General features: G+C 43.4%; 1 protein-coding gene across 1 annotated transcript in view; it reads left to right on the forward strand.

Moving 5' to 3' along the window:
* ADSS1 (adenylosuccinate synthase 1) overlaps positions 1–13,477 on the forward strand; it is a 512,348-nt gene that overhangs the window by 184,640 nt on the left and 314,231 nt on the right. Inside the window, exons 2-3 of the mRNA XM_044074349.1 lie at positions 10,525–10,627; positions 12,312–12,374. Coding sequence (XP_043930284.1) covers positions 10,525–10,627; positions 12,312–12,374 — 166 coding nt within the window. The remainder of the gene's footprint in view (positions 1–10,524; positions 10,628–12,311; positions 12,375–13,477) is intronic.

The raw sequence follows: 13,477 nt of genomic DNA on the forward strand, positions 1-13,477 counted from the left end.
GGAGTTGAAAGTTCGACTGCTGAATCCTACACTAAGGCACTGTACAAGCACATCCACTCATGCATGAATCATGCCATCCCAAATGGAACCAAGACGCTCGCCTCCAAAAAAAGGAAGCCAGTCTGGTGGTCCCCTGCCATAAACAAACTGTACAACAGAAGAAAGAAACTGTTACAGAAAAGAGGAAAATCCCAAGATGAAAAAAAACTCCCTTACCAGCCTCAGTAAGAAGCTGAGATCCCTCATAAAATTCTCCAAAGCTAGTTACAAAAATAAAATTGCCAAAGATTCCAAAGACAACCACAAGACATTATATAGTTGTGTCAAGAATCTAAATGACAATGCTCAGATCTGCTCTGAGCTACAACAGAATGGCATTAAATATACTGATCCCAAGGATATTGCCAATATCCTGGCAGATCGATTTAGTGCCAACTTCACCCCCCTCTCACCCCCTAAAGAGCCCATCTCAATACCAAAAGATTGCCAAATTCCGGTAATCACGGCCACACAGGTAGAAACCGCACTCTCCAAAGCTAAGAATACAGCATCCATGGGACCAGATGACATCCTGGGTTGTGTACTACATGAACTACAAAATGAACTGGCACCTCACCTAAGTGTCATGTGTAATCATAGCCTCACCTCAGGCTTCATGCCCAGTGAGTGGCGCACAGCTACATTTATCCCACTCCACAAGGGGGGATCCCCCTTGGATTCTGGGAACTACCGTCCCATCAGTCTGATGAGCCTGATCTGCAAGGGCATGGAACGCATTATTATGGAACTTATAAACAAAGACATTGGAAACCTTCAAACACTGGACCCCACCCAGTTTGGGTTCGTGAAGTGCCGATCTTGTCTCCTGAACCTAATTGACTTCTTCAAATCAGTCTCTAGAGCTGGGGACGAAGGTAAGGCAGTCCACACAGCCTATCTGGACCTAGCCAAGGCCTTCGACACCATCCCCCACTCTGGAATCATAGATAAACTTGCTAAGCTGGGCATAAATCCCTACTTCACTCGATGGGTTGCCAACTGGCTTACTGACAGAACCCAGACTTTAAAAGTAGCTGACTCCAAATCCAGCTCCAGATAAGTGACAAGTGGAGTACCTCAGGGTTCAGTCCTGGGACCGCTCTTGTTTGGCATATACTTCTCTGAAGTACAGACCAACCCTTAGGGACTCTGGCTAACAAAGTTTGCAGATGACTGCAAACTGGGAGCCATTATTAAATCCCCAAATGATGTGGATATTCTACAAAAGGGCCTTACAGAAACAGATGCTTGGTGCCAGAGCCTTGGGCTCAAGCTTAATGCCAAGAAAGTATAGTTATCCCCTTTGGGAAAAAACATGTACCCATGAATTACCACATAGGTGGCAGTGCACTAAACATCAAAAGTGTGATGAGAGACTTGGGGACACAGGTAGACAGTGGTCTCACCTTTGATACCACATCACCACAACAGTCAGGACATCCTTCTATGTGGCACACCTCATCACTAAGGGTTTTTCATCCAGAAAAAAGGAGGTCATTGTCCCACTGTAGTCATCCCTCATTAGACCCATTATGGAGTATAATGCCCCATTTGGTATGTACCTCACAAGACATCTGCAATAGCTGGAAAGGCCACAGAAATACCTCACTAAAAGAATCACAGGCCTAAAGCAGATGCCCTATGCTGACGGTCTAAAAAAACTCCAGCTATACTCTGTGGCATATTGTCTACTCAGAGGCAATCTTTGCTTAGCATACAAGGCCATGTCAAAACCTAAGCTGTTGGACATGCTCCACTTAAAGAAATCCCAATCCCTCAGAGCCACACGCTCCAGGGATCTAAACCTTGTCATCACAGTGAACAAAACATGCTGGCGGGATAGGTTCCTGACCCAGAGACTCCCCATACTCTGGAATAGACTGCCCATACATGTCAAGCAGAGCACCTCCTTGGACCTCTTCAAAAGGAACCTTGATGATTGAATGGGAGATAGGAAATTCCCCCCCGGGGATCACGTCAGTCACCTTGCTAGACAGGGGTCCAGGGAAGCAAATATTGTGGGAAGAAATATCCAGGGAATTGTTATGGCTAGGCTTGTATAGGCCCTAGGGCTGATAGCCTAGTACCATCCTATGAACCTATGAACCTATAATCACAGGTCTCATAGCTATTTTTAATCCCTATCATAACACCTCCACCTGATTTTTTGTTAGAATGTCTGTTAGAGTAAAAACATTTATACCCTGTCAGAATTGGTTTCCAGTCATTGTTTAACCATATTTCACAAACAGTAACAACATCAATCTTGTGGGAATGTAGCAAATTTGCTAATAAAAAAAATTTATTAATGCTCCTAGCATTAACAACCATCAGAGATGCATCAAACGTTGCTATTTGTGAACTGTTACATTTTTGACCTGGCAAAAATCCAGGCTAGTGTTTGTCAAATATTGTAAAATATCTGCTGCAAAAATTCTCTTCCCTAATCTAGACAAATGCACATCATCCTGTCTGAACACGTGTGCCCAAAAGAAGGCTTGGATGCTCTACACATTTCCATTTTTTAAAACAGGACATTTTTTCCATGTAGCTGTTTATCCAAAAAATCTTTTCATTCACAGTGACCTGACTATCCTTTTTATAGGTGATTTGTGAAAAATATGTCCTAAAACCAGTACAAGCTATCCTATCTAGGAGGGCTGTCGGTTCCCAACTAACAGTCAGAGAATCTTTGTTGGTGACATAATTTGTACCAACATGAATAAAAACAGATCCATACTTCCTTACATTAAGGCATTCCAAGGCTTGTTTCACATCTTCTATTTTTGCTCCTGGCAAGCATAACACTACTCGATGTTCATTAACATCTCTGTAAATATAAGTATCAGTTCCTCTAATAACTGAATCTCCAATTACAAGAATGTCTTCGCTACCCTGGACCATATGTCTATTTATTTCTAATGAGCATTTTAAACTGTGATGTTAAGTTGTCTATCTCGCCTTCATTCTTGCTGGATGGGTTTGGAGCCGACCTTGGCTCCGACTCGGCCACTCTAAAAGCTCGAGAGTTGGTTCCACCGGCTCGAGGCTCCCCTTATATCCCACAATGCTAGGCGTGAGTTACCTCAGATCTCGTTTGCCGCTACAGCTATCGAGGTGTTGTTTTTCTACCGGCTCAGGTCAGTTGTTTAATCAGTCTATTTAAACTTGTTTAAGTCCCCTTTTCTGAACTTAGTTTTTTCATTTTCCCTTAGTTTAGTATATTTCATCCAAACTTCTTCCATATTCCCATCTTTTCCCTCAAGAACTTATAAGTTCTTCCCTCAGGCCTTCGGGCCCTGTTATCCCTAGTGGAGTGCTTGTGTTTTGTTAGGGATATTTGCTATACTTAAGCTAAATAACTAATTTTTAGTTAGTATACCTAGTTAATTTTCTTCATAGTGTAATCGGTGTGTGTGTGTTCTGTGTGTGGGTTACACTTTCGGTCCTTGATAATGTCCAAGGATTCAAAGGTCTCAGGCTTCAAGAAGTGTGACTCGTGCTGTCAGAAAATGTCTCTGACAGACGGTCACACTTCTTGTGTTTACTGCCTGGGACCTTTACACCTGCAGGACTTTTGTGCTGTATGCCATGGTTTCAGCCCCAGAGTCCTGCAGGAAAGAAAAAATAAACTTATTTTGAGAGGTTTACTTAAGCCTGAGGGTTCCCTTACTGTTACTTCGGGCAAACCCTCTAAGGCTTCTAGGTCCTCGGCTCCAGCTCCTGAGTCGAGGCCTAAGGCTTCGAAACCTCCTTCTACATCGGCTCCGGCTGGAGCCGATGAGTCTCAGACTGCAGCTTCTGTGGTTTCCCCGGCTCCGGCTGGAGCCGAGGTATTGGAAATTCCTGTGTCGCCTCCGACTAGACCTTCGGAGCCGACATCTAGAAAGAGGTCCAGGTCACCGTCCCTTGGCTCCGTTCATTCGGCTCCAGCATCTCCCTTGCTGTCTGAACGGAGCCATAGATCTCACTCCTCTAGGTCATCGAGGCTTTCGGATCATGACCTTCAGAGGGTAGTGAGTCGACTTCTTAAGTCCGAGGCACTGGCCCAAATGCTTCAGAGCCCGACTCATCAGTCGATGCCTGACCCTGTTCCTCATTATGTTCCTCCTCCGACTCCTTTGAGCTCGGAGCCGGGGCGTTTCGGAACCGAGACTGTGGCAGCGTCGGAGCCGATACAAATGTCTTCGGCTCCGTCGTCGGCTCCGATTTCTTCCTTAGAAGAATCTCGGTGCCGGACTTCCCTCGTCGGCTCCGAGGGGGTGAGTGGCATCGGACCCTTATCCGACCCCGCTCTCCCTCTCGGTGCTTCGGTGCTGGTGAGTTTGGCTCCGACATCGGCCTCGGAGCCATCACTGTCGGTGCCGAGGGAGGTTTTCAGCTTCTCGGAGCGGGGACCTCTGGCTCTGCCTAACAGGGGTGCGTTCGAGGTCATGCGGAGCGTGTTGGAACCTGGTTCAACTCCACAGTCGGCTCCGTCCGCCCCTCCCTCTTCGGTGCCTCTGGTCAAGTCTACTCACTCCCTCATCCCAGACCGCAGAGAGCCAGCTCCTCAGGAATCCCCTGTGGGGATCTCATCCTCTTCCGAGGCCTCTCCTGAATTGGCAGAAGAGCCCCCTCGGAAGAGAAAGTGTAAGAGGAAACACATAGACTCACCTGAGTCCGTCACCTCTGACACAGATTTAGAGGATTCCGAGGGTTCCCCCCGTTCCCCTTCTGAAGATGTCTCCTTCGCAGACATTCTAGAAATCCTCAAACAGAGGGGAAATTGGCCAGCCCTCAGCCCTTCGGAGGATGAATCTGTGTATCTTGAGGCATTTGGCTCTCGCCCTTCCACCTCCTGGGTGTCTCCCCCCTTTGACCCCCTCATGCAGGTGGTAGCAAAAAAGGCATGGACGGCTCCTGATTCAGTGGACCCCACTCCCAGGAGACCCTCTAAATTTATCACGGCACCAGCAGATAAACAATTTCTAACCAAGGGAGTTTCTGTGGATGCTATGGTGGTTGCTGCTGCCACTAAGAAGGAACTAGCTGATCCTTCAGTGCCTGTCCATCCACCTAACAAGGAATCTAGGTCTATGGACAGGTACGGGAAGCGGATGTTCTCATCAGCGACCTTTGCAATGCGTTCGCTGAACTACCTATGCCATTTTACTCGTCTTCAAAGGGACTTGATCAAAGAAGCGAGTGACATGTTGAAGGATCCTACAGCTGCGGGTTTTCAGGACAAGATGAACACTCAGCTGGCTACCCTGAACTCCATAGCTAACTCCTCCATGCGCCTCCTTTTGTATGCGGCTGATGGAGCGAGCAGGGCCGCAGGGACAGGCGTGGCCTTACGTAGGCATGCCTGGATGCGGCTATGCAACTTTGCGGACCCCTTTAAAACGTCGTTCACTAATTCCCCGTTTGATGGATCATCTCTTTTTGGTCCTCAAGTGAAAGAAACCTTGACTAGGTGCGAGACGGATGGCAAGACTCTTTCTGCCGTCGGAATCCGTTTTTCTACTCCTTCTAGGCCTTACCCCAAAGGCCAGAAAAGTGGGAAAATGTGGTTCCGCAAACAATCTCAAGGGACTTCGCCTGACGACAGAGTCGGTTCCCGCCAGAGGCAGAGGGGGGAACAACAATGGTAGACATCGCCCTAGAGGCAGGGGGGGTCCGCAGAACCAGGGCAATCGAGAAACTTTCTCCGACAAGCCCTTTCAGCATCCCTGAGGTGTTGCCCGACTGTCCACCTTCGGAGGCAGTCGGGGGAAGATTGTCACTGTACCCAGAAGCCTGGCTATCCCTAACTCAAGACAAGTGGGTACAGTCCATCATTTCCGAAGGCTATTCCATTCCCTTCGTTCGCATTCCAAACCAGTCAAAAAAATCCCTTCCAGATGTTCCACCCACTCAAAGGGATCTTGCAGCTTTGGAAATTTCAAAGCTACTTACAAAAAGAGCAATTCAGCCAGTTCCGGCAGACCCGCAAGGATCCAGAATCTACTCCAGGTTCTTTTTAGTTCCAAAGAAAACAGGGGACTGGAGACCAATTTTGGATCTCAGTATCTTGAACAAGTCTGTCAAGAAAACAAGATTTCGGATGGTCACGCTACAGTCCATCCTTCCCCTATTGGGAAGAAAAAACTGGATGTGCTCTATAGACCTTCAGGATGCGTACTATCATATAAAAATGAACAGACGCTCCAGAAGATTCCTCCGCTTCAGGCTGGGAGCCAGTCATTTTCAATTCAGAGCCCTGCCCTTTGGACTCACCACTGCCCCCCGGGTGTTTACCAAATGCATGGCAGTGGTAGCTTCTCACCTGAGACGTCTAGGATTCCAGGTGTTTCCATATTTGGACGACTGGCTCCTCACAGCTCCCACCAAGCATCTTCTTCTAATGGCCAGGGACTACACCTTTCGCATTTGTCAAAAATTAGGCATTTCAATAAATTGCGAAAAATCTGTTTTGTCGCCTTGTCGTGTTATTACCTTCATAGGCGCAATTCTAGACACAGTCAACATGTCTGCGAGGCTAACAGATCAGAGAATAACAGACATACACAAACTGGTCTCGCTCCTCTTCAGCAGCAACAGAGTCAAAGCCAGGTTAGTTCTGAAAGTATTGGGGATTATGGCGGCTGCCATACCTCTGCTTCCATTAGCCAGATTCCACATGAGAATCCTTCAATGGATGCTCTTCACACAATGGTCATACCAGCAACTTCCGATGTCCCACACCATTATGATTACGCAAACATGCAGGAATCATCTTCTGTGGTGGATGTCTTCCCCTCAGCTCTTCTTGGGAAGGCCCTTTGTTCCTCCCCCTCCGGTTGCTACTCTGACAACGGACGCCTCCCTGATCGGGTGGGGGGGGCATTATCAGGGCAGAACTGTCCAGGGCACATGGCAACCAGACGAATGCCACTTGCACATAAATGTTCTAGAGATGAGAGCAGTGCTTTTAGCGTTGCAAGCCCTTCAAGACTCTCTTCCCTTGGGAACGATAGCAATCCAGACAGACAATATGTCTGTAGTGTGGTATATCAACAAACAAGGCAGAACCAGGTCCTATCCCCTATGTCGAGAAGCACTCAGACTGTGGCAATGGGCGATTTCTTCTCGGTGGTTTCTGATAGCAACGCACATCCCTGGGAAGTCCAATCAAATCGCGGACAAGTTGAGCAGAGCTATCCTCATGCCTCACGAGTGGTCTCTGAAAGATTCTATTGTGAGAAAAATTTTTCTCAAGTGGGGTCAGCCTTGCTGCGACCTTTTTGCTACTCCCCAAAACAGCAAGTGCAAAGATTATTTCACCCTATTCCCGCTACCAGGCCAGCCCAGCAGAGACGCTCTAGTCCAAGTTTGGCCCCGGAGACTTCTGTATGCATTTCCTCCCTTCCCACTAATCTCTCAAGTGATACAGAAAGCTATCGCTCAGAAGGCCTCCTTGATCCTCATTGCTCCTTACTGGCCTCGACAGGTTTGGTTCCCCTTTCTACATCAATTTCTGCTGGAGCAACCTTGGCATCTGGACCTAGTTCCAGATCTTTTGATCCATCAGTCGGGTCAGTTTCATCGCTCCCTCCCCTCTGAACCTCACTGCTTGGTTCCTCCAATTCCAACCTTAGCCAGGCTTCCTCAAATATCTCACTCTGTTCGAGATATTTTGATAGCTTCCCATAAATCTTCCACTCGAAAGATTTATCTGAGTAAGTGGAAACGTTTCGCCTATTGGGCTCAAGGAAGGGACATAGATCCTTTCACTGCTTCCATCCAAATGGTCCTTGATTTTCTAGCTGAACTCTTCCATGCAGGTTCATCTCCTTCTACTCTTAAAGTTCAATTGGCAGCTATTTCTAACTTTCATGTGGGCATTTCAGAGTCTGCCATCATGTCCCACAAGCTTTGCAAAGCCTTTTGAAGGGAGTTTTTCTACTCAGACCTCCTATAAGAAATCCTCCTCCTCCTTGGGACCTAAATTTAGTTCTTAGTTCTTTGATTCTCCCCCCTTTCGAACCTGCAGCCTCCTGTTCTTTAAAATTGCTATCATGGAAGACTCTCTTTCTGGTAGCTATTACTTCAGCTAGAAGAGTTTCAGAACTTCATGCACTCAGCTGTCGACCTCCTTATCTGTTGTTCCATAAGGACAGGGTATCCTTATGAACCAACCCGTCCTTTTTACCTAAAATAGCCTTGGCGTCTAACCTAAATCAATGCATTGACCTCCCTGTGTTTTTTCCAGAATATTCTAATAGGTCTGAACAAAAATTGCATTGGCTAGATGTTCATCGTCAGTTAAGGTACTATTTGGATAGAACCAAACAATTCAGAAAATCTGACCAGCTGTTTGTCTCTTATGCAGAAGGCAGAAAGGGGCTTTCTGTTTTCAAGGTATCACTATCTAGATGGCTAACATCTCTAATTTCCATTGTCTATGAAATAAGACACCAAAAGCTGCCTAACAAACCTAAAGCCCATTCCACCAGAGCTTTGGCTACTTCTATAGCCTTCCAAGACAGACTGCCTATTGACACCATTTGTGCAGCGGCTACTTGGGCTACTCCTCACACTTTCATTTCACATTATAAGTTGGATTTAGCTTCTAGGCATAGAGCTAACTTTGGTTCCACTGTTCTCAAGAGTCTGTTCCGTTAGGCCACCCGGGACAAGGTGCTAGGGACGCGGTCCCATCCAGCAAGAATGAAGGCGAGATAGACAACTTAACATATAGAAGTTATGTTCTTACCATAACGTTCCATGTTAGTTGTCTTCTTCTCGCCTTCTTCTTGCGTCCCACCCTCCTTCCCCCTGGCCTGGACAGACCTAGAGGAGTTTGATTGTGACCTCTCTTTCTACCACCTCTTTACTTTAGGTATATGCTCTGCTGTGCATATTTTCCTGGATCAGGTTGTAGGTCACCCTTCTCTTCTCCCTTGTTTATAGAGGTGGACTTTGTTTCCAGTTATTCTGGTACTATTATTAGCTGGGCCTAGCTCACAAACGAGATCTGAGGTAACTCACGCCTAGCATTGTGGGATATAAGGGGAGCCTCGAGCCGGTGGAACCAACTCTCGAGCTTTTAGAGTGGCCGAGTCGGAGCCGAGGTCGGCTCCGAACCCATCCAGCAAGAAGAAGGCGAGAAGAAGACAACTAACATGGAACGTTATGGTAAGAACATAACTTCTATTTTCTTGTGATACTGCATTTGTTAAAAGAACAGGCATAAAGCTCCTAGCTTAAGTCCTTCATAATAACGTATGTCCTAATTAAAGGTTAGCTTGTTTTTTATACACTGTTCTGAAATCTTCATCATTTGTAGTAGTGGCTGGCCAATAGTGATTAACATAGGTTCTCTTGAGAAGGATTCCATTTTATGCTGAGAGGCCACCATTATCAGAACCTGATGTAGGAGAATATACTTTACAGTGGAGAGCTAAGATATGCCTAGTAATAATTACTTAAAAAACTACTTGAAGTGGCTTGTGCTACTTCTTGGTGATATCTCCTTGATTGGAGCTATGATGAACAGTTTTACTTTTGAAGTTAGCTTGTAATACATTAATTCATCTGTTCATTCATTTATTCATTCATTTGATTTCATTCATTCATGTTCCCAGAAGACAAAGCCTAATCTGGCAGTCCGTAGGCACAAGACAGAGAAACGTAGCCCACAGGAGGTACTAGCTTATCACACAAATGCACACACATTTGCAGCATGTGGCATGCACACCTCTGGGCAGTTTGGAGGATCGTGATTCCACTAACTGTAAAGTGGGAAGGAAGCAGAGCAGACAGGAAAAACTGATATGGATAGAGAGAAGGAAAGGAGACTGTGTACAGAAGACTCCCCATTTGAGACCAGAACACAGGCTGAAATGAGTGAAACAGTTTTAAATGCATCAAACAAGAACGTTTTGAATGAAGGCACTATAGCTGTCATATACTTCAATCTGTCTTAGCAGAATTCCGAAAAATGGACATTATAATGGAAAATGATAGTGGATGCTGGATATAAAAACTGTAGTAATTTGAGTCTTCTTTTTAATTAATAATTTATGAGAACGTATGTCCATAAAATATGCAGTCAAGGGAATGTCCAGAGACCTGTGTGTGACAAAATGGTACTAGAGTGTGTTTAAAGTTTTCCTTATCCATTATCTGGCAGCTGAATGTTTCTTAACTAAAATCATTTTGTACACTTTCACTGATGGTGTTTATGCCAAATTCTTTAAGTGGAAAATTATTACACATGTATTAGAATCAGTGCTTTAAAAGTCTGTTCTGTGCAGTTAAATTTACAGCTTATCATATTACTTCCTTAGCTAACAGTAAATGTATCCAGTTTCATCATAACTACGCTGTCTTCAGATACAGAAAGACTTATTTAAAAAGTCTATAGTGAAATACCAAAACTGTTGCACATACTATTTTTACACATACTAATTTTGTGGATTTTCTCTTCAAAATATTACGATTTCCTTTTATTCCTAGGGTGGAAATAATGCTGGCCATACTGTAGTCGTTGATGGAAAGGAGTATGATTTTCATCTGCTACCAAGTGGCATTATTAATACAAAGGCTGTTTCTTTTATAGGTAAGAGCTTTGTGTTTACATTTGTCAGGTTAATGTGGTACATTTTTAGAGACAAGTTTAAGGACTGCCATATGAAGTACATTGCCTGCCTAATATCTGACTGATTAACACGTGCCATTAATTATCAGCTCTCTAAATTGTACTGTGATTACCTGCAATGTAAAACTTCTTAACATATTACCCTGTTATGCACTGCTCTGAATGATATGTACTACAAAATGTTGTCTCTGTAACTTTTGTGATCTTCATTTGTGATAATCACTGTGTGCAAGTACTGTGTAACTTCATGTATTGTAAGAGCTTCTTTCTGCTAGCTTACTCTGTAAGTAGATATTGGTTTAGTGAAAACTTTATAGTTAATATACAGTAATTAACTAAATGAGGCTTTTTCCAGGGGTAAGCAATGACAAAGTGGGAACTTCTGGTTCACATATAGTGAGTAAACATTTTGATCAATTAAATACATAAATGAGTCTGTTACCTGAATGTCTATCATAACTGGGTTGGTTAGTATTAATAAATCGGGAAACTGTAATAAGAATGGAGTAACAACTTATCAAATAATGGATAAACTATTTCTTAAAAGAAATGGTTCCACAAATCTTTTTGTTCATTCTATAGCCCTGCCATTATCTTTTTACTATATCACAAGAAATAAAAAGCAGATGTTTTAGGACAGAAACTGATAAACTGACCAGTCCAGTTTCCAGGTTTTAACTCATGTTGCTTTTTTACATATTAGAGGATTTTGACGCTAAATCTATCAGACAAACGTCATTTTTATATTGTCTTGAAGAAATGATATAAACATAAATGGGATATTTGTACAACAAAAAGTATATATCTCAAACATCAAGAACAAGAAGCACATGAAAATTTAAAAACTGATGACAATAACACAACAGGATCACAAATAAGTTATCAGTGACTTTTATTTGCCACTGAAGCTTTGTTCCTCAAGCACCCTTCACTTTCCTGTCTCTAAATAACACCAGAAGAAATGGTTGGCAGCCATAATGTAAGTCACTGACCTGTTTGTTTACCACTTTCCAAATTAATGTGTAACTAGGATTAGTCTACAAAGCAGCTTTTAAAGTGGATTAACACACCAGTTCATTTACGGTTTTGGGACTTGCTTTGTTAGTGGTTTTTCGTGGAACCTTGAGGGTAATTCTTTGCAGCAGAATAATGAGCATGTCAGGGAATAGTTCTACCTTCCACTGCTAAGCTCTCATAGGATGCTTCTTTCTGTTTGCTTTCTGGAAACAACCATATGAAAACAGCTATCTGTCAAAGAAAATCCTCAAGTATACTGCATCTAAGTTTTCTCTGTATCCTTGTAAAAACATCTAAACTATCTTTTACCTGTAGGCAGGATGATTTCATCTAAGTAAAGATAAAAAGAGTTTCATTAGTTTAAAATGAATGCTTGTCTGCCTTTATTTCTGATCCCAAAGCATGTGAGGTAAAATCCCCCTTGAAGGAGACTAGGGCACATAATCAGGGTAAATGAAGATGGAAAGCTAGTTTAAATCATCATAAAAGCTGTATAAAGAATATTTTTCTGTAAAAACATTAACCATATAAGACGTTGTTTACAGAAAACATGTCATAATATCTGCTGTTTATGGATGCTCCAATTTAATTTTTATACGTTGTGTGTGTTTTTATATTATTTCAATAGGTAATGGAGTTGTAATTCATCTACCTGGTTTATTTGAAGAAGCTGAAAAGAATGAAAAGAAAGGTATGGACAACAGCTCTGTGATCTACAAAATAAATATAATGCTTGCTGTCAACTTTAAGTGGAAAACAACAGAGCAGCTTTCAGAATTTTATCTTACTGTTCCTTCTGTCTTGCAGTTAACTAACTCGTGGTGTATTGTATTCTTTCTTGGTTTGTATCATGGACCAAGAAAATTAGTCCAGGGCCCATTATCAATAAATAGCAATTGGAGTGAGATCAGGCGAGTTGTATATAGTGCTCAATAAAATGATGTTTTTGTCAAGGACAGTGTCTCTTGTCTCATGCATTCAAAAGAGACGTAAACAAATCAAGAGCTGTAACTGGAACATGTACTTAAGCTAACTGATTCACTCATTACTTCAAACACACGTGCATGTGCATCTCCATTCATGTCTGCCTTCACTCTGACTGACAATACAAAATGGCACCGATCTTGCACGTGCTCAGTAACATATGCACGTGCAACTAGCTACGGTGGCTGACTAGGGTCAAGATACACTCTGATCTACATCCTCCCTCTTTAATTTGTTGGATGTGCAATTGGAGAACAAAACATTTTACATGCTAGATATCACAACAACATTTCAACAAATGAATTCAAGTCCAAGTCGCTGTGTATTTCGGATTAGGTCTGAAAATTCTACTTGATCTGGTCACTTAGAAATTATGACTGGGTTTAGCAACAGGGACAGTCTCTGGGGATTGTTTTTCAATTGGAACTTCAGGGGTAACATCAGGATTACTTGCAGAAAGTACACCGTCCTCCGGAATTTGAACAAATGTAAAGTCACTCTGAGAAATAGAGCCTGTGGCACAGGCAATCTGCTGCGTCACTGGTTCAGAGATTGGAAGTATATGTCTTCGATTTCTTCTGAAATCCATTCTTTCAGATATTACTATGTAAGATTTCAGTTCTACACAAAGATTTTTGATGATACCCACTCAGTCATATCCTTTAGATCAGATGTGTCCAACCTGAGGCCCGTGAGCCACATGCAACCCTCAGAGCTCTTCCATGCAGCCCCCAACCTCTAACTGCAACATCGATGTACGCATGCCACAAAACACTTTTTTTGTTTTGCGTTTTTCACACCTATGACCTG

This window comes from Protopterus annectens, chromosome 6.part0, assembly GCF_019279795.1.
Source record: "Protopterus annectens isolate FY-2018-M chromosome 6.part0, PAN1.0, whole genome shotgun sequence".
In the NCBI taxonomy this organism is placed as follows: Eukaryota; Metazoa; Chordata; order Ceratodontiformes; family Protopteridae; genus Protopterus; species Protopterus annectens.